The sequence below is a fragment of the Mauremys mutica genome, chromosome 18 (genome assembly GCF_020497125.1).
Source record: "Mauremys mutica isolate MM-2020 ecotype Southern chromosome 18, ASM2049712v1, whole genome shotgun sequence".
Classification (NCBI taxonomy): domain Eukaryota; kingdom Metazoa; phylum Chordata; order Testudines; family Geoemydidae; genus Mauremys; species Mauremys mutica.
In genome coordinates, this window is record NC_059089.1 from 22,893,424 (window position 1) to 22,918,551 (window position 25,128).

General features: G+C 46.7%; 1 protein-coding gene across 1 annotated transcript in view; it reads left to right on the forward strand.

Annotated features, from left to right (window-relative positions):
- Nucleotides 1–392: 392 nt before the first annotated feature.
- Nucleotides 393–25,128, forward strand: part of NOTCH1 (notch receptor 1) — an 81,201-nt gene continuing 56,465 nt past the window's right edge. The window contains exons 1-2 of the mRNA XM_044992582.1: nt 393–616; nt 4,736–4,817. Coding sequence (XP_044848517.1) covers nt 559–616; nt 4,736–4,817 — 140 coding nt within the window. The 5' untranslated portion in view covers nt 393–558. The remainder of the gene's footprint in view (nt 617–4,735; nt 4,818–25,128) is intronic.

The window sequence follows — 25,128 nt, forward strand, 5'->3', positions numbered from 1 at the left end:
AGCTTTGGGCTGAGCAACGCCGGGATCCCTCCGCGCGCACACACACACACACACACACACACAACTTCCAGCAGCCTGGGAAACTTCCCGAGGCCGAGGAGTTCCCCTGGCCGGGCTCCTCCTGCGCGCAGGGGCTTGGGGAGCAGCTCCCCCCCCAACGATCCCGCCCCCACCTGCCCTTGGCAGCCCGGGGGCAGGCTCCCCCTTGCCCTTGGCAGGCTGCTGGGGCTCAGGGCACCTGGGCGGAAGGATCGGGGGCGGGGGGGGGGGGGAAGGGGAGGAGAGCGCAGCTCAGAGCCGCCGCCTCCTCCTCACTAGGGGATTTGCAGCCGGAGGTTGCACGGGGCGCTGCGGCTCTCTGCGGCTCTCGGGGGCACCGGGCATTTCTCCCTGGGAGCGGACTGCTTTCCCCGCCTGAGTTTGGGGTGCTCTTTTGGGGGGGGGATCCTGCATGCCCGCCGGCTGGCTGGGGGCGCCCCGGGACCGATGTGGCTCTGAAAGCGGGGGGCCAGGACCAGCGCAAGCGAGAGACGCCGGTGCGGAGCTCGAAGAGAAGGAATGCAGCAGCTTCTGGTGCAGAGCCTCCTGCTGTCACTGCTGCCCGTGCTGAGCCGAGGTAGGGGCCAGGGCCAGGGCCGGGCCTGGGGGAAAGGGAGAGGATGGGGGGGAGGGGGGCTGTGGCCACCAGAGCGTTGATGCTCCGGAGCCGAAGTTAAGTGGCGCCCCGGGAGATGGAGCTGGGCTCCGGCGTGTCCCAGCCAAAGTCCTGCCTTCTCTCGCCGGCGAAGTGGAAACTTTCTGGCCCGTTTGTTTTCCTTCTTCCCCTGCGCAGTGCTCCCCCCCTCCCCCTGGGGGCAGCCTGGCGTGAGGAGAGGGGGCTCCCTGACTGGAGAAGGGGAGAGACCCCCTTGGTGCTGGGGGGTGCTAGCGGGGGAGAGCCCGGGGCAGGTGAACCCCTTTGCAAAGTGAAAGCAGGGCTGTCCGGCAGCGGCTCAGCCCGGAGCAGGCTGAAGGGGAAGAGACCGCGGCTTGAAAAGTTCTGTTCTTATTAAGGAAATGAGCAATCCGGAGTGAAATCGCTCTGTGTGTGTGTGTCTGTTGCTGTCTGCTTCCAACTGCCCTCCAAGAGGGAATCTCTCCTCCCCGCTCCCTCCGATTTTAAAAGATCACAACCCACCTGAGAGGGTGTGTGGCGGGCAGAGCTCCAGGGCGGGGAATCCAGTGTGTTTAACCCCCTCGCTTTTAAAACAAGCCGGGGGAAGAGCTGATCCTGCCTCACAAGGTGGCATAACTTCTTCAGCGCTCAACCAAATCCCAGCCAAGGAGGCTGCGAAGGGTGGAGCTGAGTTCTCTTAAAACTTTATTCTCTCGAGCTCTCCTGAGCGGAGCAAGCCTTTAAAATCTGCCATCACCAGGGCTGGAAAGCATGACTGGTTTTGTAAAACAAAACAAGCCCGTGAGTGTGTGTGTGGGGCAGGGGGGTTAGTTTTGAGACCTGATCTCAGGGTAGCAATGTGGTGAGTTGTGGGGGGGCTTTTCTATGGGTTCTTTTTTCTCAGCAGTCGAATATTTCATGTTGCAGAGCTCAGAAAGTAGCTCTTTTCCCTGGCCGCTTTTCAAGGCAGGACTGTGCGCTGAACAAGCCGGAGACTGGTTTTTATTTTTTGAAAGCCCTGTTCATTTTTTATTTCCTGTTTCTCGAATCGACGTCAGATTTCTTGTTCTCTCAGCCCTTTCCTTGCAAGTGTTGGGGCGGATGTCAGAGGCCCTTGTGTTTCGGCACCGTGCAGTAACCTTTGGGGAAACAATCAAATGGAAACTTGTGCAACAATTCTTTTTTAGTCTAAAAGGCCTAAAAATGAAAGATGCCTAAGTTTCACCAAGGTGAGAGAAATGAGTAGGAAGATGCTTTCAAAAAAAAAAATCTTCTTAACATGCAGAAATAATTGTATTGTGCATCTCTGCTTGAAAATGTAGCACTTCAATGCCTTTATCCTCACAACACTGAAAAAATAAAGATGGTGAAGCGCTTTTGAAAAGCGCTATATAAGAGTATAAATACAGGAGTAGCACCTACTCATGTGAGGAGTCTCACTAACTTCCTGGGGCCTGCTAGTGCGGAGGAAGTGCTACTCAGTGAAAAGGCAGCAGAATCTGGCCTTTAAGTGTTTGGCTCAAACCGATGCTAACTGTAACATAGTGGGTTGGATTCTGCCACCCTGACTCCCACTGAACCCAGTGCCACTGATGCCAGCAAGGGAGGCTACCAGGAGACGCAGTGCTGGCGTATAAGAGAAAAAAGGCCGTGCTCAGCCAGCCCATATAGCCACCTCTCATTCCTGCACGCTGCCCTCACATGTTGTTGGGGGTTTTATATATATATGTGCGTATTTAAAAAAAAAAAAGGATGCCTAGCTGCATCTGTCCTAAATGCAACGATTTTTAAACAGGAGAGAGACTGGGGTTTTAGATCAGGGAGCGTCGGCCTGAGCATTGAGACACTAATGCCCTCTGCCTTAAGCAGTGTAGCCTTCCCCTGTGTACTTCAGAGTTATGATATAAAGGCATAAGTCTTACTCATAGTAAGGGTGTCATCACAGCCTTCCGGGAAGGGCCCCGTTTAGGTACCATTTGCGCTGTCTGGTTTCACTTCACTTTGCATAACTGAGGAGATACCCAGGCTGGCCTAATTCCCTCCTCCCCAAAGAAAACAGCCGCAGTGTTTTGGCATGGGAGGAGGTAGTGGGGCTGTGAGTTGACTCAATCAGATCTTTCAGGCAGCAAGTATTGAGTATCAAGGGTGATACAGGATTGAGAGCTGCCCTACAGTAAATAATGTAACAAGAGGTGTCTTTAACGTTTTACAATGGGCTGCTCTGATTTCCCCCTTTGTTAGGAATCAGGGAAGGCTCTGCTCTGCAGCTGTTGCTTTTTCCCACGAGCAAGGAGGGGAGTGTGCGCCTGTGGCTTTACGACTCTGTTCTCCCTCTGTAGGACAGTCTGTAGTCACTTTTTGTCTTTCTTTCTTCTCTCTCTTTTTTTTTTTACCATGAATATCTGAACAGCCAGACAATTCAGCAATAGTTTCAGGAGCATTTTCTGTAGCCAGGACAGTAGCAGTAAGTGGGGGGGGGGGGAAGGCGGGGACGAAACCCAGCTAGGTGGCTGAGAACAAGGACGGGAGTCTGCCCTGTAATCTGAACTTAAAGTTTGCAGATAACTTTGCCTTGTGAAAGCAGCCCGGGCTGCTCTGTGACTGCTTTTCTTGAAAGCTCCGTGGCAGCCCCCTTTCCCCTGTAAGCTGTTAGACAGAATTGCTAGCACGTCGCCATATGGTTGGTGGCATTCCATTGTGCACCCCCATTTGCATATTGGAAACACCTTATGTCACGGGCAGCCTTCAATCCACTAATGTCCCATGCCACTGCAGTGGGCCTCCACTGGGTTTGATTGGTTAAGAGCCTATCTGCAATTATTATTGAATTATTTGTATGCAGTGCTGCAGAGATGCATGGGGCTTTGCAGACACACCAAACATCCAGGGATGCATTCTGCTTGAAGACACCCCGGTGTAAATCTGAAGTAACTCCATTGATTGATCTGAAGTTACTCTGGTTTTTCCCCAACGTGAGAGTCAATTTTGGCCAAGGGGCTGTGCCCTGAAAAGTTTACAATCTACAGGCCAAATTAAGATGTAAAATCAGGTGTAATTCCAGGATAACTGAGAGCAGAATTTGGCCCAAATGACCAGATCCTGAAATCCTTATCCTAGTAGGCTTCAGTGGACTACTCACTTAAATAAAGCTTACTCTCATGAGTAATGGTTACCGGTTGGTCCCCTTGGTTAGGTTTTTAGAATAGCCCATGTCACCCAAATCCTAAGGGCCTGACCAACTCCATACTAAGGCAGTGCTCCCAGTGAGCTCCTTCAGAGTGTAGCTGAATAAGGAATGAGAGATTGAGTCCGAAATCCATGAAGTTTGCAAAAATGATCTTTTCAGGCCAGCTTTTCCCTGCATAAAAGACAAGAGACTGGGCCATGTTATGCCAGCCCCCTTTGAAATCACATGCTGCCTAGGAACTGGTCACAGCTTGGCCCAGTGCAATTAGCCATGCATTTTTATGTGTTTCATCATTTGATGACATCGTCTACTGAGAGCCCATCGCTTCCAGAGCTTTAGCAGAGCCAGAGTCTCTGTGAGCCTGCTGTTATAGACTAATATAAGACCTCCTCTCATTGACTTGAGTATGAGAAGGCCTTTGATCAGCAAAAGACTCTCTGGAGATTAGGCTAATAGAGGTGTCGAAGGCCTGTTTTACACTACAGAGTTAGGTCACCGCAAGGCAGCTTACATCGACCTAACTATGGAAGTGTCTATGCTAAAATTTCACTCCCGCTGACAGAACTGCCCTGGGATGCCAATTTAATAACTCCACTTCCACGAGTGGCGTCGCGTCAAGGTTGATGTAGTTAGGTCGACACAGCGTCAGTGTAGACGTTGCATTGCTTACGTTGATTGTTACTGGCCTTCAGAAACTGTCCCACAATGCCCCACGCTGACAGTTCACTCGATACAAGCGCTCCTGCTGAAGACGCACACCGTCGACACAAGGAGTAAAGTGTCAACACGCACAAGCGATGTAATTATTGAGGCGTCTGTATGCCAATGGTCAACGTAATTTTATAGGGTAGACATGGCTTAACTACTGGCTAATTCTCATCTTCTGTTTGCAGGTTTACGATGTACCCAGCCTGCCGAATCCTGCTTGAATGGGGGAAAGTGTGAAACTTACTCCAATGGGACTGGGGTATGCCTGTAAGTATAAAAGCGAACCGAGCCAATGAGTTTCCTTTATCTAGATGAACACATTGCCATAAAGTTGACTTTGCTTTGAAGGACCTGAATTCAAAAAGAGGAAAAGCGTTTTTTTATTTGAGGTGCAAGAATAATTTGCAGCCATACTGGGACCCAGTCCTACTTGGTGTCCTGGTTGGGGGGAAAATACAAGAAACGTGTCACCCTGTTGAAGGCAGTGGAGCAGGATTTAGTACCATCTGGACCAATAAGTAACTTCGAAGGGAGACTCTTGATAGCTTTATTCAGTTTTTTTTTAATTCACTCCAGGACAAGCTCCTGCTTCTGGCCCCAGAATCTTGTGCTTTAGAGACACCTGCTGGGCCTGTAAAAAGCATTAATGTTCACTGCAAAAAATCCAGCAAGCATTTGAAGATTATCGTATTATTTACCCTATCCTTTGGCCAGAGGTCACACTCAGTGACAACCCCATGATTCATAGATTCATAGATTCCAAGGCCAGAAGGAGCCACTGTGACCACCTAATCTGACCTTCTGTATAGCAAACCTGTGGAGCTCCTCAAAAATAATTCCTAGAGCAGATCTTTTGGAAAAACATCCAGTCTTGATCTAAAAATTGCCAGTGATGGAGACCCTTGATGAATTATTCCAGTGGTTAGTTATCTTCACAGCTAAAACTTTACATCTTAATTCTAAATTTGAATTTTTCTAGCTTCAACTTCCAGCCATTGGATTGTGTTATTATACCTTTCTCGGCTAGGTTGAAGAGCTCATTATTAATCAATATTTGTTCCCCATGTAGGTACTTACAGACTGTAATCAAGTCATCCCTTAACCTTCTCTTTGTTAGAGATTGAGCTCCTTGAGTCTGTTGCTATAAGGCATGTTTTCCTTCTCCTTCTCCTGCTTCTTCTCTGAACTGCCTCCAGTTTATCAACATGCTTCTTGAATTGTGGACACTATAATGTCAATTTACAATACAGCGCGATCTTCCGAATGCCATGATTTTGATTCTGCTGCCACTGAAATAAAGAAATATTTAGGTATCGATTGACTTCAATGGGTGTGACAAGGGGCCGCCACCTCCCATTAGAGTCAATGGGGGTTGAAGGCGGTTGTGACCAGGCTCTCAGCTATGGCACATCAGCATAACTCCATTGAAGTCAATGTTCACCAGCCAAGGATATGGCCCATGCTGTGTTGCAGGATTAGGCTCATAAGAATGCGGGTTCACTCAGTAAGAGAGAGGCACCTTTTGCCTGCAAGATAGTTTTATGTGACGGTTCTCTGGCCGGCTTTCTCCAATCCTGGATCATGGAGCCAACTGATATGTAAAATGTTGGGATTTCCTGAAGGACTCACCAACCAACCCACCACAGCGATGACTGATTCACTCCAACCTTCCAAGGAACAATAACCAAAGAGAAATGAATAAGATTTCAGTTTTGGTTTTTTTTAACTATTACATAAACGAAATCCGAATGGGTTTGTTTTCCAGCCAGCCTCCCCCATCCACCTGTTAAGCGTGTGCGAGGTTGGGGCTTGCCAAGAAGACAGTCTTTTCCATTCCAGACGTCCAATTCAGAGCTCCCCTCTGCAGAGGGACCTGAAGGCATTTCCATGCCAACTGTTGAATGGCAATCTTCCTCGACAACATTCGGGGGCGGGGGGGCGGAGGGGGAAGATCAGGTTTTCACGTCTGCTTCAGTTGGGTTATTCTGCCCAGTTTGGCATCTCCTGCCCCCTCCCTTCCACCCAAACTGCCACCCCCTTGGAAAAAAAAATCAGCAAATTAATCAGGCACATGAACAATTTAATGGACAAAAGTTGGATCCCTTTGTGAGCTACTAATGAATGCACGCCACTTTTTTTTTTTTTTTTTTTTTTGCAGAAGCCCTTACCAACGCTTGACGCTCTAAATCTTGTTTTCTTTCATTCAAAGAACGACAGCTGGGATTCGGTCGAAATTCGGCAGCTATTGTTAAGGGAGGCAGATTAATGCTGTGTGACTAATCATGTATGGCTTCCCCGAATGCATAACTCTTTCCATCCCCCACTCCAACCCTACACCCCTCCTTTTCCTTGTGGTTTCTTTCTTTCTTTCTTTCTTTCTTTCTTTTTTTCTTTCTCTTAAGTTCCAACTCCCTGCAACTCCCGATTTACATTGCATGTGCAGATGGCAGTGGAATCTAATTAGATCTGATGTGTGCAAGCTCTGTTAAAAGGAGCAAAAGCCTCCAAAGTATCTTTTTTAAGAAAAAAAGAGAGACTTTGGTATCTTTGAAGAATTTCTTTGCTGGCAGCCGTAAGTGACTTATCTTCTTGACCACAAATACAGAGCCGCTTGCAAACGTGTGAGCTGTTTTTGCAGGAAACTAAGGTTTCAGTAGCTGCTAATATTGAATGCTGTGTAGGTTGAACTTTTAATGGATGATGATTTCGGGAAGGCAAGTTTGGTGGGGACTGAGACGTTGGATGAGATGTAACTTCCAAGGTACCTGATAGGGATTAGCAAAATCTTACTTTTCAGACTTCTCTAAGTATCTCTTTTCTAGGAGTTTTGCTTCCAAGCCCCTTAAACAAAGCAAAGTTAAGAGCACAGATAGAAGAAGTGGAAAAAGTTGGCACCGCCCATTGGCGCCTGAATGAAACATACCATTTTGGCTAGAGGCCACATCTCAGTTTGGCCTGGCACTTAACACAGTTTGGCCATAAAGCCCCTTTGTGCTTCCCCCACAAATCCAATTAGAAAGTGGAGTGAAATAAATAGTGTACGAGGGAGAAGCTACTCCAGTGGAGAAGTATCTCTGCGTTTGTTGTGGATACTCATTACAGCAGAGAGCTAACTGAGTTACTTGAAAGTAACTTTGGTTTCAGAGTTATCAGTGTATAAGCCCTGTTATGGAAAGCAAATCACCAGGGTGAAATGATGAGCTTTCACTTACTTTTGTTATTTTACAGCTACATTTCCTAAAACTCCTGGTCCTTTATCTTATTGTCTCCTTGCCAGTCTGTCTTGTACATAGAGCTTTAATTGAATGAAGAGGCCTGGGCATTCGATCAGCTAGAGGTCTTGCAACAGAAGTGGCCTAATTAAATTGCCTTTAGAGTTCCTATATGCAGTGTAGCTGTAGCTGTGTCAGTCCCGGGACATTCAAGAGAGACAAGCTTTTGAGCTTATGCAGAACTCTTCTGCGGGTTTCGGAGTATGTTTCCCAGCCCTGAAGAAAAGCTCTGTGTGAGCTCGAAAGCTGGTCTCTCTCACCAGCAGAAGTTGGTCCAATAACAGATAATACCTCACCCACCTTGTCTCTTTAGAGTTCCTATGCAGGAATAATATGATCTTGCAAACAGCTTGAAAGTTTATTGTGATGTTTTACCTAACGGGATCTTGTGAGGAACTCAACTCAAGGTAAAAGTAACCCAACACCAAACTCTTGCCCTGGCTTTGTAACTTTAAAAAGCCTGGTTTGCAAAAGTTTGTACCAGCAGGTGGTGAAGCTAGCCACTAACTGCAACAGCACTGAGAAGTGTGGTTTTGTGGTGTGTGTTAACTGTGGCTTAAGGAATAGGCTCTCATTTGAATCAAACATGTTCCCAGATAAGATGAAAAGGTTTTTTTGAAGATCACTTTGACTTGCAGTGATAGGTCCTAATTAAACATTGTACAGTTATATTTTGGACTGGTACCACTGCAAATTAATAGGACTAGTCTAAGATTGTTGTGACATACAAACTTTATTCCCAGCAAGCCCTTGTTCCACTAGTTAAAAGCACATGGTTTGGGAGGGGGCTGAACTCAAACTCACTTGTGTTTCATCACTGAAATCAGGGGGTTATGCCATAGGCGCCAACTTTCTCCGGCGTCGGTGGGTGCCCGCGATTCCCCGCCCCGACTCCACCCCATCCCTGGCCCCGCCCCATTTCAAAGTCCCCGCCCTAACTCCACCCCCTCCCTGCCCCTATTGGATCCCTTCCCCAAATCCCGGCCCTGGCCCTGCCTCTTCCCCCAGTGTGCCGCATTCCTCCTCCTTCCCCCTCCCTCCCTGCCCCGCGAATCAGCTGTTTCACAGCGCAAGCGCTGGGAGGGAGGGGGGAGAAGCAGGACGTGGCGTTGCGCTCGCTGAGAAGGTGGAGGTGAGCTGGAGCAGGGGGGCCGGGCGGGGCCATGGGGAGCTGCTAATGGGTGCTGAGCACCCACCAATTTTTTTCTGTGGGTGCTCCAGCCCCGGAGCACCCACGGATTTGTCACCTATGGGTTACGCCAACGTGCTGAGAATCTGGCCCTGTGTAGCAAAGCGGCTTTTAAGGTGAAGGAAAAGGTTAAATCTAACCACTAGGTTTGCAGTGAGGAAAAGGTCAGTTTGCTAAAGTACTTCCTTTTGTTTATGAATCTCTGCAGCTACATGGCTCAACTTCTGGATATAGGGCCTGATCCAAAGGCTGTGGAGGTCAATGAAAAAACTGCAGTGGCCAATGGAGCTGATCCGTAGGAGTTGGGGAAATATTTAGTTAAACCTCGATTTTAAAAAGCAAGAGATTATTATTTTAGATTAAAATAATTTTGTGGTGACAACTAGAAAACTACAGCGACAGTCTTAATTCTGCAGTCCTTTGTGGCCTCTGGGTTATTCAACTGCTCAGTCATTGTTATCTCATTTTAAAGGACGGATGTTTCCTTCTGGTTTGATATTTCTCATGTGCTTTAGCCCAACGTTATTTCCATGAAATAATAACAAAGAAAAAACGTCGCCTCCATGCTGGACAGGAAGAGGGTGGAGTGTGAAACAATCAACCAGAGGAAACTCTTAAAGGAACAGTCTCATGGTGATTCAGCCACTTTGAGACTCCTGGGTGGTCATTTCAAGTCTGATCTCATGTTTTCGGAAGGAACATGGTTGGAGTCTGGAGACTTGGTGGAAGAGGGTAGATTAAAAATACAAAAGCATCAGCATCCCCTGTTGCAGCTTCCAGTGGAAGAGAATCTTGGTCCAGATCCTCAGGTGGCATAAATCAGCACTGCCCCCAGAGTCAGCAGAGCTTCATCCATTCACACCAGCCAAGGATCTGGCCCCTTGTGTTATTTTATGCTGTTTTATAGGGATTTTTTCATATATTATTTTCCCCCACCCATCCCAATGTGGCTTCTATTCTCAAACAGTCAGCAGAGGGATTGGAAGGGTGATTTAATGGCTGAACTTTGCCTATATCGCTTGTCACGTGCTCAGTGCAAGAAACTGGTTGCAGGGCCCAGCCACCTCAGTGCCAAACTTCATTTAGGAAGTTTTTCAGAACAGGGGTGTGGGGGGCTCATTCTCCAGTGCCTTTTGCCTTGTGCCTGTGCAGAGTTATGCTGATGAACTGTGAATCTGGCCTTGGTGAAATCCCTCTTGTTGCCACCTTGAGCTGATTCAGATTCTGCCTCCACAAAAACACACTGAGTTATTCCAATCCCTCGGCCAAGGGCTTGGGAACAGGAGTGTATCACGCCGTTTTCCTTAAATGCCACCAAAGACTCTGACCAAGACTTAGAAGAATGAAGAGCCTTAGAACTTGTGTGATCCTGTTTATTGATCACCTGCGCTCATGATGGCAGATGTAGCTACACTGCTCATAGGATTCTGCCTGTATATTATGTTTTTTTTTCCCTTCATCGCTTGAACTTGCCCTGTGAAAACTATCTGACCTCAAAGGGCTAGAATCGTAGCTGGTGTGAATCGTCATAACTACGTTAACGTCAATGGAGCTCTGCTGATTTCTGCTAGCTAAGGATCTGTCCCAAAGCGGGTTATAGTTTATTGCAGGGAGTCTCAGACTTCTGCACTGCAAGCCTCTGAGTGCGACCCCCCTTATACATTAAAAACACTTTGTAATATATTTAACACCAGTATAAATGCTGGCGGCCAAGCAGGGTTTGGGGTGGAGGCTGACAGCTTGCAACCCCCCCGTGTAATAACTTTGCGACCCCCTGAGGGGTCCTGACCCCCAGTTTGAGAACCCCTGGTTTGACTGTATATTGCATTAGATGGTTCCACTTGTTCCCCACCTTCTTTGCCCCTCTATTTGTAAGACATTAGAAACAAACAATTTGGCAGTTAAAGGGCTGAATAACATACATCAGCAAGCAATTAGCAAGTTTTAAACTAGCGTCCTTTGTAAATTAACTTTCTCTTTCTGGACCTGGAGGTGCTCTGACCCTCACTTTGCTCATGTTCATAGCCGTGCTGACTGGTAACTGTATGTACGTGAGTGGAATGTGAAATTTATAGAGCATAAACATATTTAACCAACTAGTAGCCTCAGGGTGCAATTACCATAGGCTGGTGTACGTGTGGTCATTATGGTGAGTTCCCATGGCTAAGCTATCTCCAGGGTATGGGTATAGTTTTTCAGGGCCATAAATCAAGTCTGTAGGGTAGAGGAGCCTGCATTTACTTGCAGGATCCTACATCAACAGCTGTATCTTCCCAAAGCAACGTAGACTTTTGATGTGAAAGGTGAGGCATATCTCCATTTTTTTTTAAAGGGGGAGGGATAGCTCAGTGGTTTGAGCATTGGCCTGCTAAACCCAGGGTTATGAGTTCAATCCTTGAGGGGGCCACTTAGGGATCTGGGGCAAAATCAGTACTTGGTCCTGCTAGTGAAGGCAGGGAGCTGGACTCGATGACCTTTGGGGTCCCTTCCAGCTCTATGAGATAGGTATATCTCCATATATATATAGGTGGTTGGCTTAGATGTAAGATAGGAATCCATCCATCTGTCTGAGGGCCATATCCAGACAGGTGATGAGCAGTTCCCACTCACTTTGGTGGGATTTGTGGATGCTCAGCATCTCTTGGGATTGGACACCGAAAGAGGCCTCTGACACAGAAGGAGGGTTTTTCGGCCTCTAACTGGCACCAAGGGACCAGCCTGGCACACCAGATCAGGGAAGTGCAAAGGGAACCTTTGTGCCACTCCCACATCCACCAAACAAAGCCTGTTGTGTCAGGCCTAGGCACTGCAGGGATCTGAGTGCACAGAGGAAAACAAGAGTCCAGTGCAAATTCCAGACTAATGGAGCCTGCCTTTCAAATGGCGCCTCTTGCTCTTCATCACCCTGGGCACCATTAGGAGATGGCTGTTTATCCCCCTGTGTCTAGAAGGGGATGTACTGATCCCCCATACTGTGGTAAACGCCTGCGGGTGGTACCTGCCCAGTTTTTAATGGCGCTCACTCTACTTTCTGGCCCATTGTGCAGTAACAACTTGAGTTGCTTTTGGTGTAGGAAGAATTATGCCGAGACTTTAGTATCTGTTCATTTCTGCTCCTGGACACGGGAGTTGAACCACAGGCTTTGCGATTCCTCCATGCAATTCTGCTTCTGCTGCCACATCTAAACACGGGACAGTTTTGTTTCTCTGGAAGTGTGTGTATTTGGAGACCTCCGCACGGTTCAGTGCAGTGCCACAACCGCCAGGAGGTAAATGATTTACTTGGCTGTAGCTAAATTAACATGGAGCTTTGGCAATCGGTGTCCTGCATCCCCAGAGCAGGTGTGTGGAGCTGAAGCCGAATGCAGGAAGTCAATGGAATGGCATTCCTGGAGTGTAATGGGCTGTCCAGCAGCAGGAAGCTTTCAAGGGCTCAACTCGAAGGACATGGGATGTAAACTTTTGCGTTTTCAGGGTAACCAGGGCAAAAATGGGCTGTTTGGGCAGGGATGTCAGAGCATGGCCACACAAATGCCAACATACGGGCCCAGTGTTGCTTGAATACAGGCTGCATATGTCAGAGTCTTCAGGAACAAGCCCTGTAGTGTATTCCTTATTTACAGGCAAAAAGCTTTGTGAGCCATAAAATTCACCTCTGTGAAGAGAGCCAGTCCAAGGGCCATTCTTTGGAGGTGGTAAATGGGGCGACTGGAATACCACGTGCTGGCTGTCTGCATATCACTGCCGCAGTTGCACTGAAGTAACTGAGGAGAATTTGGCCTTGGTGTTGACAGCTCCTCCATTGTACTTTCAGTGCTGAGGGCAATGTACTGCTCTGTTACACCAGTGTAAATCTGGAAACAGCTCCCTTGTAAATCCAGAGTAATTCCATTGCAGACAGCTGAGAGCAGAATCTGGCCTTAAGATCCAAATTTTCCCCTGATCTGCATCCCGCAAAATCCTCTGAAGTCAATGGGATGAATGGCCGGCGGATTGGGTGTGCATTGGCTTGCATTCTCATGTAAAACCATCGAACCCCTTGGGGAATTTGACCAAGCTCACCATTCCCATTAACTGGACTGCTCTGCTTGTCGATGTTATTTGATGCTCAGCTGTTACTCTTCACTACTGACAACTTGTGAAACAGTCACTAAACATCCCTTTAGCAGCGATATTCAGAGCACAGTGACTCTTAGGTAAGAGCCTGATCCTGCATGATACTCTGGCAGTGCTGTTAGAAGGATGATATTCTTACTCTTTATTATTTGTGTTGCAGTAGTCCCTAGGAGCCTGAGTAACAGACCAGGAACCCATTGTGCTAGGCACTGCACAAACACAGCACAAAGAGAGGGCTCCAAACATCTTACAATAACACAAGTGACGCTTGCTTATTAAGCTTTGCGCTGATTTGAATCGGTTAGGTTTTTTGCACACAGGGAATACCAGTGGTTCTCAACCTGTGGCCCCATCCGCACACAGCTGCGACCCAGGTGACATCCTCAGGGCCATACAGGTAGCATTGGATGTGGCCCACGTAACACATTCTGGGCCGTATATGCGGCCCACAATGGTAAATAGGTTGAGAACCACTGGAATAGACCAATAAAAATGTGCATTTACTATAAATTCAGTAAGGAAGGCCCCATGTGGTGCATAATGTTAACGATATCCCTGAGGAAGGTCAGTTTAATATTAGCGCCTTCTCTGCAGGTCCAGGAGTTTCGTTTCCCATAGAACCATCACGTTGCAAAGAATTCTGCTCCCGTGTTCTCACACATTAGGGTTGTGACTGTTTATTTATTTTCCAAGGAATGATACAGAGACAATAGGCTAGATTCTCAGCTATTGTTAATCAGCGTTGCTCCAGTGACTTCAGTTGAACTATTCCAGTTTACACCAGCTGGGGATTGGGGCTAAATATGGAAACGTTATTGTAGAGTTTATTTTCTCCATTTATGTTTCTTTGCCATCTTACAGACATTTGTACTCAGAGGCTCATAGTATTAGAACTTGAAATCAAGCTGTCTTATCCGAGGATCAGATTCTCCTTTTAGCAAAAGTGGTGTAATTCTGGTGTAATGCCAAAGAAGTCTGGAGTTATTCCAGATTTACAGTGGTGGAACTGAGATGAGAATCTGGCCTATAGTATGGAAGACAATGCACAAAATAAAGGCTTGCTCCAAAGCCCACTGAAGTTAATGGGCATCTTTCCCGTTCATAGCTGAGATGAGAGTCTGATTAGAGTGGGGGTTTGTTCGTTGGTACTGAATAGATTCACATCATAAATTGCCTAGGGAGGCTGTGGAATCTCCATCACTGGAGATTTTTAAGAGCAAGTTAGACAAACACTTGTCAGGGATGGTCTAGATAATACTTAGTCCTGCCATGAGTGCAGGGGACTGGGCTAGACGACCTCTCGAGGTCACTCCCAGTCCTACCGTTCTGTGATCATGAAAAACCACATGGATCAAGCCTGGCTGTTCTTGGTTTAGAGGCTTCCAGTTTTAGCAGAAGCGAGGGAAATTCCCTTCCATCTCAGGCCTGTGTATCCAGAGGTGATGCTGTGTGCATGCTAAATACTTCCCTCCCACACCTCTAAACCAAAGTGTTACGGGTGAAGAACGGGGGCTCTGAAGTTTTCATTCTGGGCTCCCATTGAAGCTAATAGCAGAACTCCCATTAGCCTCCTGTGATGTGATTTTGGTGTCTGTGAAGCATTCTCTGGTAGATCTCGGTAAGACCATACCCTGGCCCCATAAGACTATACCCTGGTCTCTCATCCCACTGCCTACCTCCAATGGTGGTTTAAAATAACCGATCACTTATAGTTTTCTCTTTCAAGTCCATCTCTTTGAAGCTTATAAGTAAATGAGTGGTCAGCGCTGTTTTAAACTGACCGTATGAACGAAGTACATAAATGTCTCTAAGGAAGTGGTTTTCAGCCTGTGGTCTGTGGATTCCTGGGGGTCCGCAGCAGACTATGTCTAGCTTTCCAAAGGGGTCCGCACCTCCATTGTAAGGGTCCACAAATGGAAAAAAAGATTGAAAACCATCACTGTAATGAGACGTGGGAAGAGTCATTAGGATAAATAACTTGGTTAGACCTTCCTTATGGAAACTACAAAAGAGCTGTTGAGAAGTTCAGGTTGGAGCTAATTAATTGCAGGGCTGCACTTTATAGAGTGGTGAAAAATTCTGCTGTGTATCAGAGCCGGCTAGCTGCCTTGCATTTACATCAGCAGAACCTACAGCTCTGAAGTGCAGCAGTACAGGAGATGGTGGAGGAGGTGTTGGCGGGGTCCTGTCTGCCACTCTGGAATTTTTCCTTTCATTAAAACTGTGCTTTAAGCCTGCTTTGATTGGGGCATATATAGAAAAATGCTATTTGTAAAACATTGTATATACTTTTTGTGAGCTATATATATATGCACATTATAGGCAGGATTTTCCAAAGCACTCAGCATTGGACTAACTATTCCAGTGGGAGCAGTTAGCCCAACTCTCAGTCCCATTGACTGCAATGGGCGCAGAGGCTTTTGAAGGTCTCTGCCATCTAATCTTATCTCTATCAGCTATAATAGATACGCTCCCTATCTGCCTACCCATCATAATATGGAAGTGGCATTCTTGAGTGGTTAGAAGGTGGGGCAGAAAGTCAGGGCTCCTGGTTTTATTGGGAAGTCCCTTAACCTCTCCGTGTCTTGACGTTACCTGTGCATTGAAAACTCTCCTTATATGACGCGTAGAGCACTTGAAGCAGGAACGCAGTGCGGTAGAATCTGCTTATACAGATGGAGCAGGAGATACGGTGCCTGCTCCCTGAGAATGTAGTGACAAGAATCCTATTGACGTGAATGGAAGAAGGATCAGGGTCATGGGTAAACAGTGCTTCGGATAAGTGTGTGGTTCCGGTGTAACTGCCCTGTCTGGGGGCACAGCCCAGTTTTGAAGTTTTCCCTTCCCACTGCAGGAGGGGAGGAGTTCTGCTATAATGTGGCTGATGTGTATTAGATTATTTTCTAACTCCATCAGTGTAGTAGGTGGTTTGGTTTGGTGTTTTTTATTAAAATCAAAAATAACCAGAGCGGCTTTTAACTCAGCAGTACTATCTCTGGCCCTGATTCAGCCAGGCAAGTGAGCACATGCCTAATTGATTGAAATCGGGAGGATTATTCACAGTTGGAATTAGATACCAGCCCATGTACTTTACCAAATTAGGGCCTAATTGCTGGTGCCATTGGAAGAAGCAATGATTTGAACATTGCACCTAATGAGAGCAGAGTATTGTAGTTTGTGACCGTTATTCCCCAGACAAGAGTTAACGTTTTGTTCTAGCTTTTATGCCATGATGTTCAGTCCCCACGGCTGTCTGAAGTTAATATTGGCAACGACAGTTAATCAATTAACATTTAGGCATTGGTTGAAAGCCCTCGTGAACCTTCAGCAAATGCGGGGGGAGTGTTGGCGGGAAGGGAGCTGAAGTTTAATGGGAAACTTTCATGCTCAGTCAAGTTGCAAAAAGTTTATTTGCACATAAATCACTTTCTTTTTAACAAGATTTTAACCTAATTCCCTTCCCAAAACTCTGGAAGGCTTAATGGTATTTAGATGCGAAATGGATTTGTAAGTTTTAAAGATGCCATAATTGCTCCCCTATTTAATAGATTGTACAACTCCAGCATGTAAGGGAAGGCTGGGAGGTTAGTCTGCTAAAGTGCTTTGATTTATGATGCTGTGTTGCTGCTCTGACAGGGGGGAAAGAATTCAGAAAGAAACCAGTTTATTAAAGTTTAGATATTGCAATGTCTCACTATCCTGTCACCTAGAGCCTGATCCAAAGTCCGCTTAAGTTGATAGACTCTGGTTACCTTCATTTGGCCTGAGAACAGGCCCTTATAGCTAACTCTGGGGAGCCAAAAGGTTGCAGAGATGTAGCTGAAGGCAAGAAGGGACCTGCAGAATCAGGCTGGATGTGAAAGTTTCATTCCAGTGCTGGGCCAGGAGCTGGAATTTTTAAGCTACTGCAGAACAAGAGGATGTTTCATTCACAAGTGTCTTACTCTTTTGTGAATGGAGACTCGGCAGGCTGGAATCCGAAAGCTCTTTGACAGATTGTAGGCCCCAGAGGTGATCCTGCAAACCCTTACTCCCTTGAGTAACCTCATGGAGTTGAATGGGATAGCTGCCATGGAGCTGGGGAACTGGGCCTCATTTTGTACAGCATCTTTCATAGTATCTTTACCCCCCAGACACTCTCCGAGACATTGGAGGGCTGATCTCTCTTTCCCAGGCTTGCTGATCTCTGGCATCACAGCCTCTGATTTCGGAGCCATCAGCGCAGTCCAATCACCAAACCTCCATCCTACGGTATAATATTACAGGCGCCAGAACTAGTGGCACGATGCTTTGACTGCGTTTATGGGCCGCGCTGTGACCCTGAGAACGACAGGCTAATCCATCAAGGCCCGCTCAGGCTGCAATATGGCACGTCTTGTGTCCACCGAAGACAGTCCCCGGGAGGGATAACAAAAGAAGACTTCAGCATTTGTGCTGTTCACGCTGTCAGCCACCCTATGAGTCCTGTACCCTCCTGCCATGGTGGTCACAGTTAAAGGGGTTGTGCTCATGACATCTCTTCTAATGGTATTAATGTCTTGTAAGATCAAGAGGCAAAGTGCTTTAAGGGTCTTCTAGTGTTTGCTGCATAGCGCTATTGAACTTTGAGTATGCAGTTTCATTTTGTTTTTATAAGAACTGACTGTTTTAGATTTGGCAGGGTGTGTGTGTGTGTTTATGCTTAAAATACCAATATTAGACACAAAGTAGATTTCTGCAGATAGGCTGCAGTTAAATAATGCGGGGCTGCCAGTTTTTTAAGACATGTGGATAAGGCTCTTCCAAAGAGATGCAGCGCTAGTTAAACAGTGCAATAGTTCACTTGGGGCATGCGGCCGCCTGCGGTTATGGCTAACAGGCAGACCCAATACTGTACTATTTTGTCATGAGGACGATGCAGCTAAAGACAGGAATCACTCCGTTCTGCAGTTCTGCCAGCGTCCATCAGCTCAAAGCTCTGGTGTCCTCTCGCTGTCTGAACGTTCAGGCGAGAAAGCGGTTAGTTTGGTTGGCTAGAGAGGAAAAGGATAGTGACAGTTGTTGGATGGGGGAATGACCCTGCAATGGAATGACCCTGGAGGAAAGAGAAGAGGGGAAAGAAAACCCAACCTCTCCCTGGCCCCTAGCTGCTATTAAAATGTTAGACACAGGCCTCAAAGTCAAAAGGCAAGGCAGCAGACGGCCCTTTCACCATGCCTGCTGTTCCTAATAAAAGGTGGGTTTCTAAGGAACACTGCAGAAGAATGTGGGATAGCGGCCTGAGGGCAGAGGCTCCCTCATTGTCTGCTTTCAGTCAATAAGGCTTCATGTTGACACAGGGATTTTTGCAGGCAAAAGGTGTGGAAGGCACAGTCTTCCCCTCTCACTGGCTGTTTCCTTGGTTAAACTTAACAACCAAAATATCAGGCTCAAAGGAAATATTTGTCTGCTCAAATGTATTTTTTAATCTCAGACTTTGTTTGGACGGGGGAATTTTGTTGCCAAAAAACTATTTTAAGGGATTTTTTATTATTTAAAAAACACACAACTCCTCTGTAGTTTATGGGAAGACCCAAGATAGATCCATCACTATTCTTGTCTTTCTCTTTCATGCTTGGTGTCTGTTTCTTCCTCTTTTCCATCTCGTTTGTTTCACCATAGTGCAACTAGTGAAATACTTTAGGGTAATGGTTTCAAAAGCATCCACGGGATTTTGGCCTCTTAAGTCATTTATGAGCTTTTCAAAATCCTAGTCTCATTCTGTTTATAAATCAGGGCTAAATATAAATTGTTTAACTCTTGGTAGCCTTCAGATTTTAATCTTGGGTTTTATTTCCAGGATTAGTAATGTAGGATATAGGTATCAAATGTGTTGCTTGTGGGACTTTTCCATATATGGAGCTGAGGTAGTTTAAATGATTATCCAAAATAATGGATGGGGTGATTTTTGAGAAAGAAATGAAGTACCGGTAAGTCTTATTCATCCTTTAGTGACATGATCGTTTCATTGGCACTGAAGTTTATGCCACAATTTCACGGTTTATCAAAAATAATTCTGGCCTAGTACTGCATGTGAATCCTCTGGGTAAGGCAGAGATACATTTACTCACACGATGCAGTGATCTTATTATAAGTCAACAAAAGAGCTTTAACTTTGCTGTGAAAGTGGTGTTGAAAGATGGCACCATAGGCCATAAAATGTCCCATCCTGTACTCTCCAATGACAATAACATTTCCAAGGTTAATGATTTCTACAGCTGTCTTTAAAAAAAAAAAAAAAAGTAAAAAATGTCAAAATTTGTGGAAAAAATAATGACAAGGTGGGATTTCTTATTTTGTTTTGTTTTATTTTGAACATAAAAAAATAAGTGAAAATTCTCAAAAATGTTCGGATGAATTTCTAATGAAGTTTCATGGCAAAATCCAAATTGGAAAAAGTTCAAACCCATGTTCATTTGCAGCTAATATGCAAAGTGCAGTGGAAAACTATTGGACGTGTACTCAGCTGATGTAGAAGGCTTGTGTGGATCCGGTTCCCAAGGGGTACATTGAAGCTAGACCACCTGCAATCAGACTGTGGGTTTGATTCTGTAAGCTCTACTCACACTCGCTGTCCTTAATCAAGAAAGTACCACAATGGGGCCAACCTGCATGAGTAGGAGGCCTTAGATCCTTATGAACTAATCCCCAGAGTGTTCGATACCCTTGCGCTTTGGACAGCCCAGTGGATCTGTTGCAATTAATGCCTGACTCTGCATTAAGCCTGGATTCTGTTTTTCAGGGCTGAGACTGCTTTAGAAGTATTGGTTACATTTGAAGTGCCAGAAGTGTTTTGTTTCAGATAAAAGCAGCAAAGAATCCTGTGGCACCTTATAGACTAACAGACGTTTTGCAGCATGAGCTTTCGTGGGTGAATACCCACTTCTTCGGATGCAAGTTCTTGCATCCGAAGAAGTGGGTATTCACCCACGAAAGCTCATGCTGCAAAACGTCTGTTAGTCTATAAGGTGCCACAGGATTCTTTGCTGCTTTTACAGATCCAGACTAACACGGCTACCCCTCTGATACTTGTTTCAGATAGAATCTGGGAGTAAAGGATCCCTGATGAAATTAATTTAACCTTCAATTAAACATATCCAGGGAATTCTCTAGGCCTTCAGTCAACAAGGGTAGAGTGCACTTGGATCTGAAAATACTTTATGGCAAGAGATGGCTGGCTCCTCGGCTAGTGTAAATCAGCATTGCTCCACTGAAGAGATGGCGTTGAAAACTAATGCAAAAATCAGCAGAACAAGTTGGCAGCGTGCATTTTGAGGGTGGGAATTAAATGATTTTCCTCTTAGCCTCCTCATTTGTCATCCTACATTTTTATTGTGAATGAATCTCTGAGACTCATCATCCCATTGAAAGGCAGTTACTTCCATGTAGCTATTTACCATCATTGATGAATAGTCTGGGCTGTTTCACTTAGTGATGGGATTATATTGTTTTTCATTACAATGGGGACTTGGATTCCAAAATTGTCCAGATATTTCTGCCTACAAAACAATACAAGCAGCTTGAGTCATCCCGTACTTCTCTCAGCCACCCTTGCACTCCCACACAAGCGGTTCCAGCGTTGGGGAATTCCTTTTGTTTGTTTTCAGACAAAAGCTTACTTCTTAAAATCTCACTTAGGTGGCTTGGGCTAGGTATAAAAAACATCAAAGACTTTGGATTGCCATTTGATTTTTTTTTTTTTAATTAAGCAAAGATTGCAGATGTGGCTTCCTGCTATATTAACCGTACGTCACTCATAATAACCTGCTGCTTACCCAACCACTGTTCCTTTTGAGCCGGTGTCCTGGGGTGTTTAATAAACTCAGGCCTGGACAGGAGTTTAAAGTGAAATGGGCTGTTTTTTAATTTAGCATCACTGTTTGGCTGTAGTGGTTCCCACGTGGATTCTGCGGTTCTAGTGCTGTCTTGTTAGGAGAGGAAGGGGAGATGAAGGAATGCTGGCAAGAGGGAATTCCTCAAGCTCCTGCATGAGGACTTGATGCTGATAGGAACAAATCTTTGCCCTTGTGTTTTATCCAAGATGTGCCAGGTGTGTGAGCGCTGAACTCCTTCCTCGAACCCAGTTGTAACAAGAAGCGGATGAAGGACAGACAAGCCTGCACACTTCTCCATGGGGTGTAGAGCTGGGCAGAGTAATTGTATTGGCTTTGCTTTGCCCATCCTTCTTTTCATTTGGTGAATGAATTTGTAGTGTTTTGTGCACCTTCCTCTGAAGCAGCTGGTTATGGCCACAATCCGAGACAGGATGCTGAGCTAGATGGGCTGCTGGCTTGGTCCAGTCTGCCAGTTCCTTTATACTCTGCTTTGAGGATCCACCTCTGGTGAGGAGGGATGGGTTTCTCTGCGGTTCTTTCCATTTTTAGCTTCTCCAAAGCTGGCTTTTTATGCCAGCTGTGTTGGTGGCCTTTGGGATATTGTCATGGGGTTCATTAATCGCTGCTGGGGTGTTTCCTTGTGTCTCATCTGAGGATTAGCTCTCAACCAATCTGACGCCCCCTCCTTTGATTGCTTGCCCCATGGTCTCTCTGTCTGGAGTCAGTGTGTTCAGGTGACTAGGGTGGAGTATAAAGTTACTGCTCGAGCATGCAGGGGTGTAATCAGGAAGGCCAAAGCACAATTGGAGTTACAGCTAGCAAGAGATGTGAAGGGTAACAAGAAGGGTTTCTACGGGTATGTTAGCAACAAGGAGGTCAGGGAAAGTGGGCCCCTCACTGAATGGGGGAGGCAACCTAGTGACAGATGATGTGGAAGAAGCTGAAGTACTCAATGCTTTTTTTGCCTCGGTCTTCACAGATAAGGGCAGCTCCCAGACTGCTGCACTGGGCAGCACAGTATGGGGAGAAGGTGAGCAGCCCTCAGTGGTGAAAGAACAGGTTAAAGACTGTTTAGAAAAGCTGGACATGCACAAGTCCCTGGGGTCGGATCTAATGCATCTGAGGGTGCTGAGGGAGTTGGCTGATGTGATTGCGGAGCCACTAGCCACTATCTTTGAAAACTCGTGGTGATCAGGGGAGGGCCCAGACGATTGGAAAAAAGGCAAATATAGTGCCCATTTTTAAAAAGGGGAAGAAAAAGAACCCGAGGAACTACAGGCCAGTCAGCCTCACCTCAGTCCCTGGAAAAATCATGGAGCAGGTCCTCAAGGAATCCATTTTGAAGCACTTGGAAGAGAGGAAGGTGATCAGGAACAGCCAACATGAATTCACCAAGGGCAAGTCATATCTGACCAACCTGATTGCTTCCTATGATGAGATAATTGGCTCTGTGGATATGGGGAAAGTGGTGGACGTGATATAGCTTGACTTTAGCAAAGCTTTTGATACGGTCTCCCACAGTATTCTTGCCAGCAAGTTAAGAAAGTATGGATTGGATGAATGGACTATAAGGTGGACAGAAAGCTGGCTAGATCGTCGGGCTCAATGGGTAGTGATCAACGGCTCGATGTCTAGCTGGCAGCCGGTATCAAGCGGCGTGTCCCAGGGGTCAGTCCTGGGGCAGGTTTTGTTCAACAACTTCATTAATGATCTGGATGATGGGATGGATTGCACCCTCAGCAAGTTCGTGGATGACACTAAGCTGGAGGGAGAGGTAGATACGCTGGAGGGTAGGGACAGGGTCCAGAGTGACCTAGACAAATTGGAGGATTTGGCCAAAAGAAATATGATGAGGTTCAACAAGAACAAGTGCAGAGTCCTGCACTTAGGACGGAAGAATCCCATGCACTGCTACAGGCTGGGGACCGACTGGCTAAGTGGCAGTTCTGCAGAAAAGGACCTGGCAATTACAGTGGATGAGAAGCTGGATATGAGTCAACAGTGTGCCCTTGTAGCCAAACGGCATATTAGGCTGCATTAGTAGGAGCATTGCCAGCAGATCGAGAGAAGTGATTATTCCCCTCTATTCAGCAGTGTTGAGGCCACATCTGGAGTACTGCGTCCTGTTTTGGGGCTCCCACTACAGAAAGGATGTGGACAAATTGGAGAGAGTCCAGCAGAGGGCAACGAAAATGATTTGGGGGCTGGGTCACATGACTTACGAGGAGAGGCTGAGGGAACTCGGGTTGTTTAGTCTGCAGAAGAGAAGAATAAGGGGGGATTTGATAGCAGCCTTCAACTACCTGAAGGGGGGTTCCAAAGAAGATGGAGCTCGGCTGTTCTCAGAGGTGGCAGATGACAGAACAAGGAGTAATGGTCTCAAGTTGCATTGGGGGAGGTCTAGGTTGGATATTAGGAAAAATTATTTCACTAGGCAGGTGGTGAAGCACTGGAATGGGTTACCTAGGGAGCTGGTGGAATCTCTATCTGTAGAGGTTTTTGAGGCCAGGCTTGACAGAGCCCTGGCTGGGATGATTTAGTTGGAGTTTGTCCTGCTTTGAGCAGGGGGTTGGACTAGATGACCCCCTGAGATCTCTTCCAGCCCTAATCTTCTATGATTCTATGCTCCCTCTTCATGACCCAGCCCTCTGGCCAGGTCACTGAACAGTCCTCCCCTTCTGGGGTATAAAAGTCTCACTGGACTAGCCAGTGTTTGGGTATCACCCCCTCCAATTCTAGATTATGCCACTTCCCCAGTGGCGGGTAGGGAAACCGGGGCCACCCACTATTCCAGGTTCCAGCTCACGGACCCTCAGATCAACAGCCATGGTCTGCACCGTCTCAAATCTTGCTGTTTTCCTGGGCCCTTTCCTACTCCAGCCCCATCAGGCTTCTACTCCACCACCCTTCTTTCAGGGCAAGGAGCCCAAGGCTTCTACTCTCTCCCTGGGTCTCCTCCTTTCCCTCTCTAAGCCCAGAGAATGACTGCAGGCTTCCATGCTGCAGCCCTCTTTCTGCTGCATACTTCCTGGCTTTATACCAGCCCCACCTGGGCCTCCCCAGCTGGGTGCCATCTCCAGTCAGTGCTCGCTCATCAAGCCTAGCTCTCCCACAGGTGTGGCGTATCCAGTTACTTAACCCCCTCTGAGTCCTTTCTGGGCTCCTGTGGGGTGAACACCCCGTCAGGGGTGGGAATCTCTGCTTGCTTAGGACAGGACCCTCCCCCCAAATGCATTTCATGAAAACCACTGAACCCCCCTGAGAGGCTAACGGCTTTTAGCCAAGAGAAAGCATAAAGGCTGTAGCTATCTGGGTGGGATCTGAACCAGGGACCCAGGAGTGAAAGTCCCTGTATCCCATTACCCGCTGATCTCTTCTCCCCAGTTATTCTTCTTAATGCACTTTATCCCTCAAGTAGTCGTTGAAAGTCTTCAGTGCCTCTGAAGGTGTCCAGAATCCAGGTGTGTGTTGGAAGGCCATGAATTGGCTTCTAACTCTTGATCCTCCTCTTCTGCCACCTTGCTTACCCTTTCCCCTCCACCCCCTTCTCTCGTGCTCTCCTGGGAACCCATTGTGACTACTAGGAAACAGTCAACTTCTTAACGGATGCATATGCCAGAAACCACAGTGAGAAACTGCAGGTGTAGTTGCAAAGTAACCTGATCCTAAACCCACCATGCCAGCCTCATTATTAGGAAGAGCTTAAGCTCTGCAGAGGAGAGATTGGCTTGAACAGACGTCTGGTGGTGGTTGTTGTTTTTTAAAGAGGCAGGTGTTGGAAGTAACTCATGTCTCGTCTGAACACCGCAGTGATGTTCTGGTGATTTTCCCTCCCGCCCTCCAACAATGATCTACTTTCAGCCCACCCTGGGGGGTTTGAAGGTGCTCCTGTGTGCTTGGCGTTGGAAAAGCACAAACAGCCAGAGGGTGGGGAAAATCTGAACGGGAGCAAGGTTTAAAAACAAAGGCTTCCTCTCATGCGAAGGCTCACACGCACCCAACCTCCTGGAAGCAGAAGGTGGTGATGAGACAGGCAGGTGTTCTGCCGAAGGCTCCCTATGGTCTTGGTTAAGACTTTGATCATTCTGATGTTGAGAAAACTCCCACCTTTATATAGGTTGTGGATGCTCTTTAGCCTCTTTAGAAAT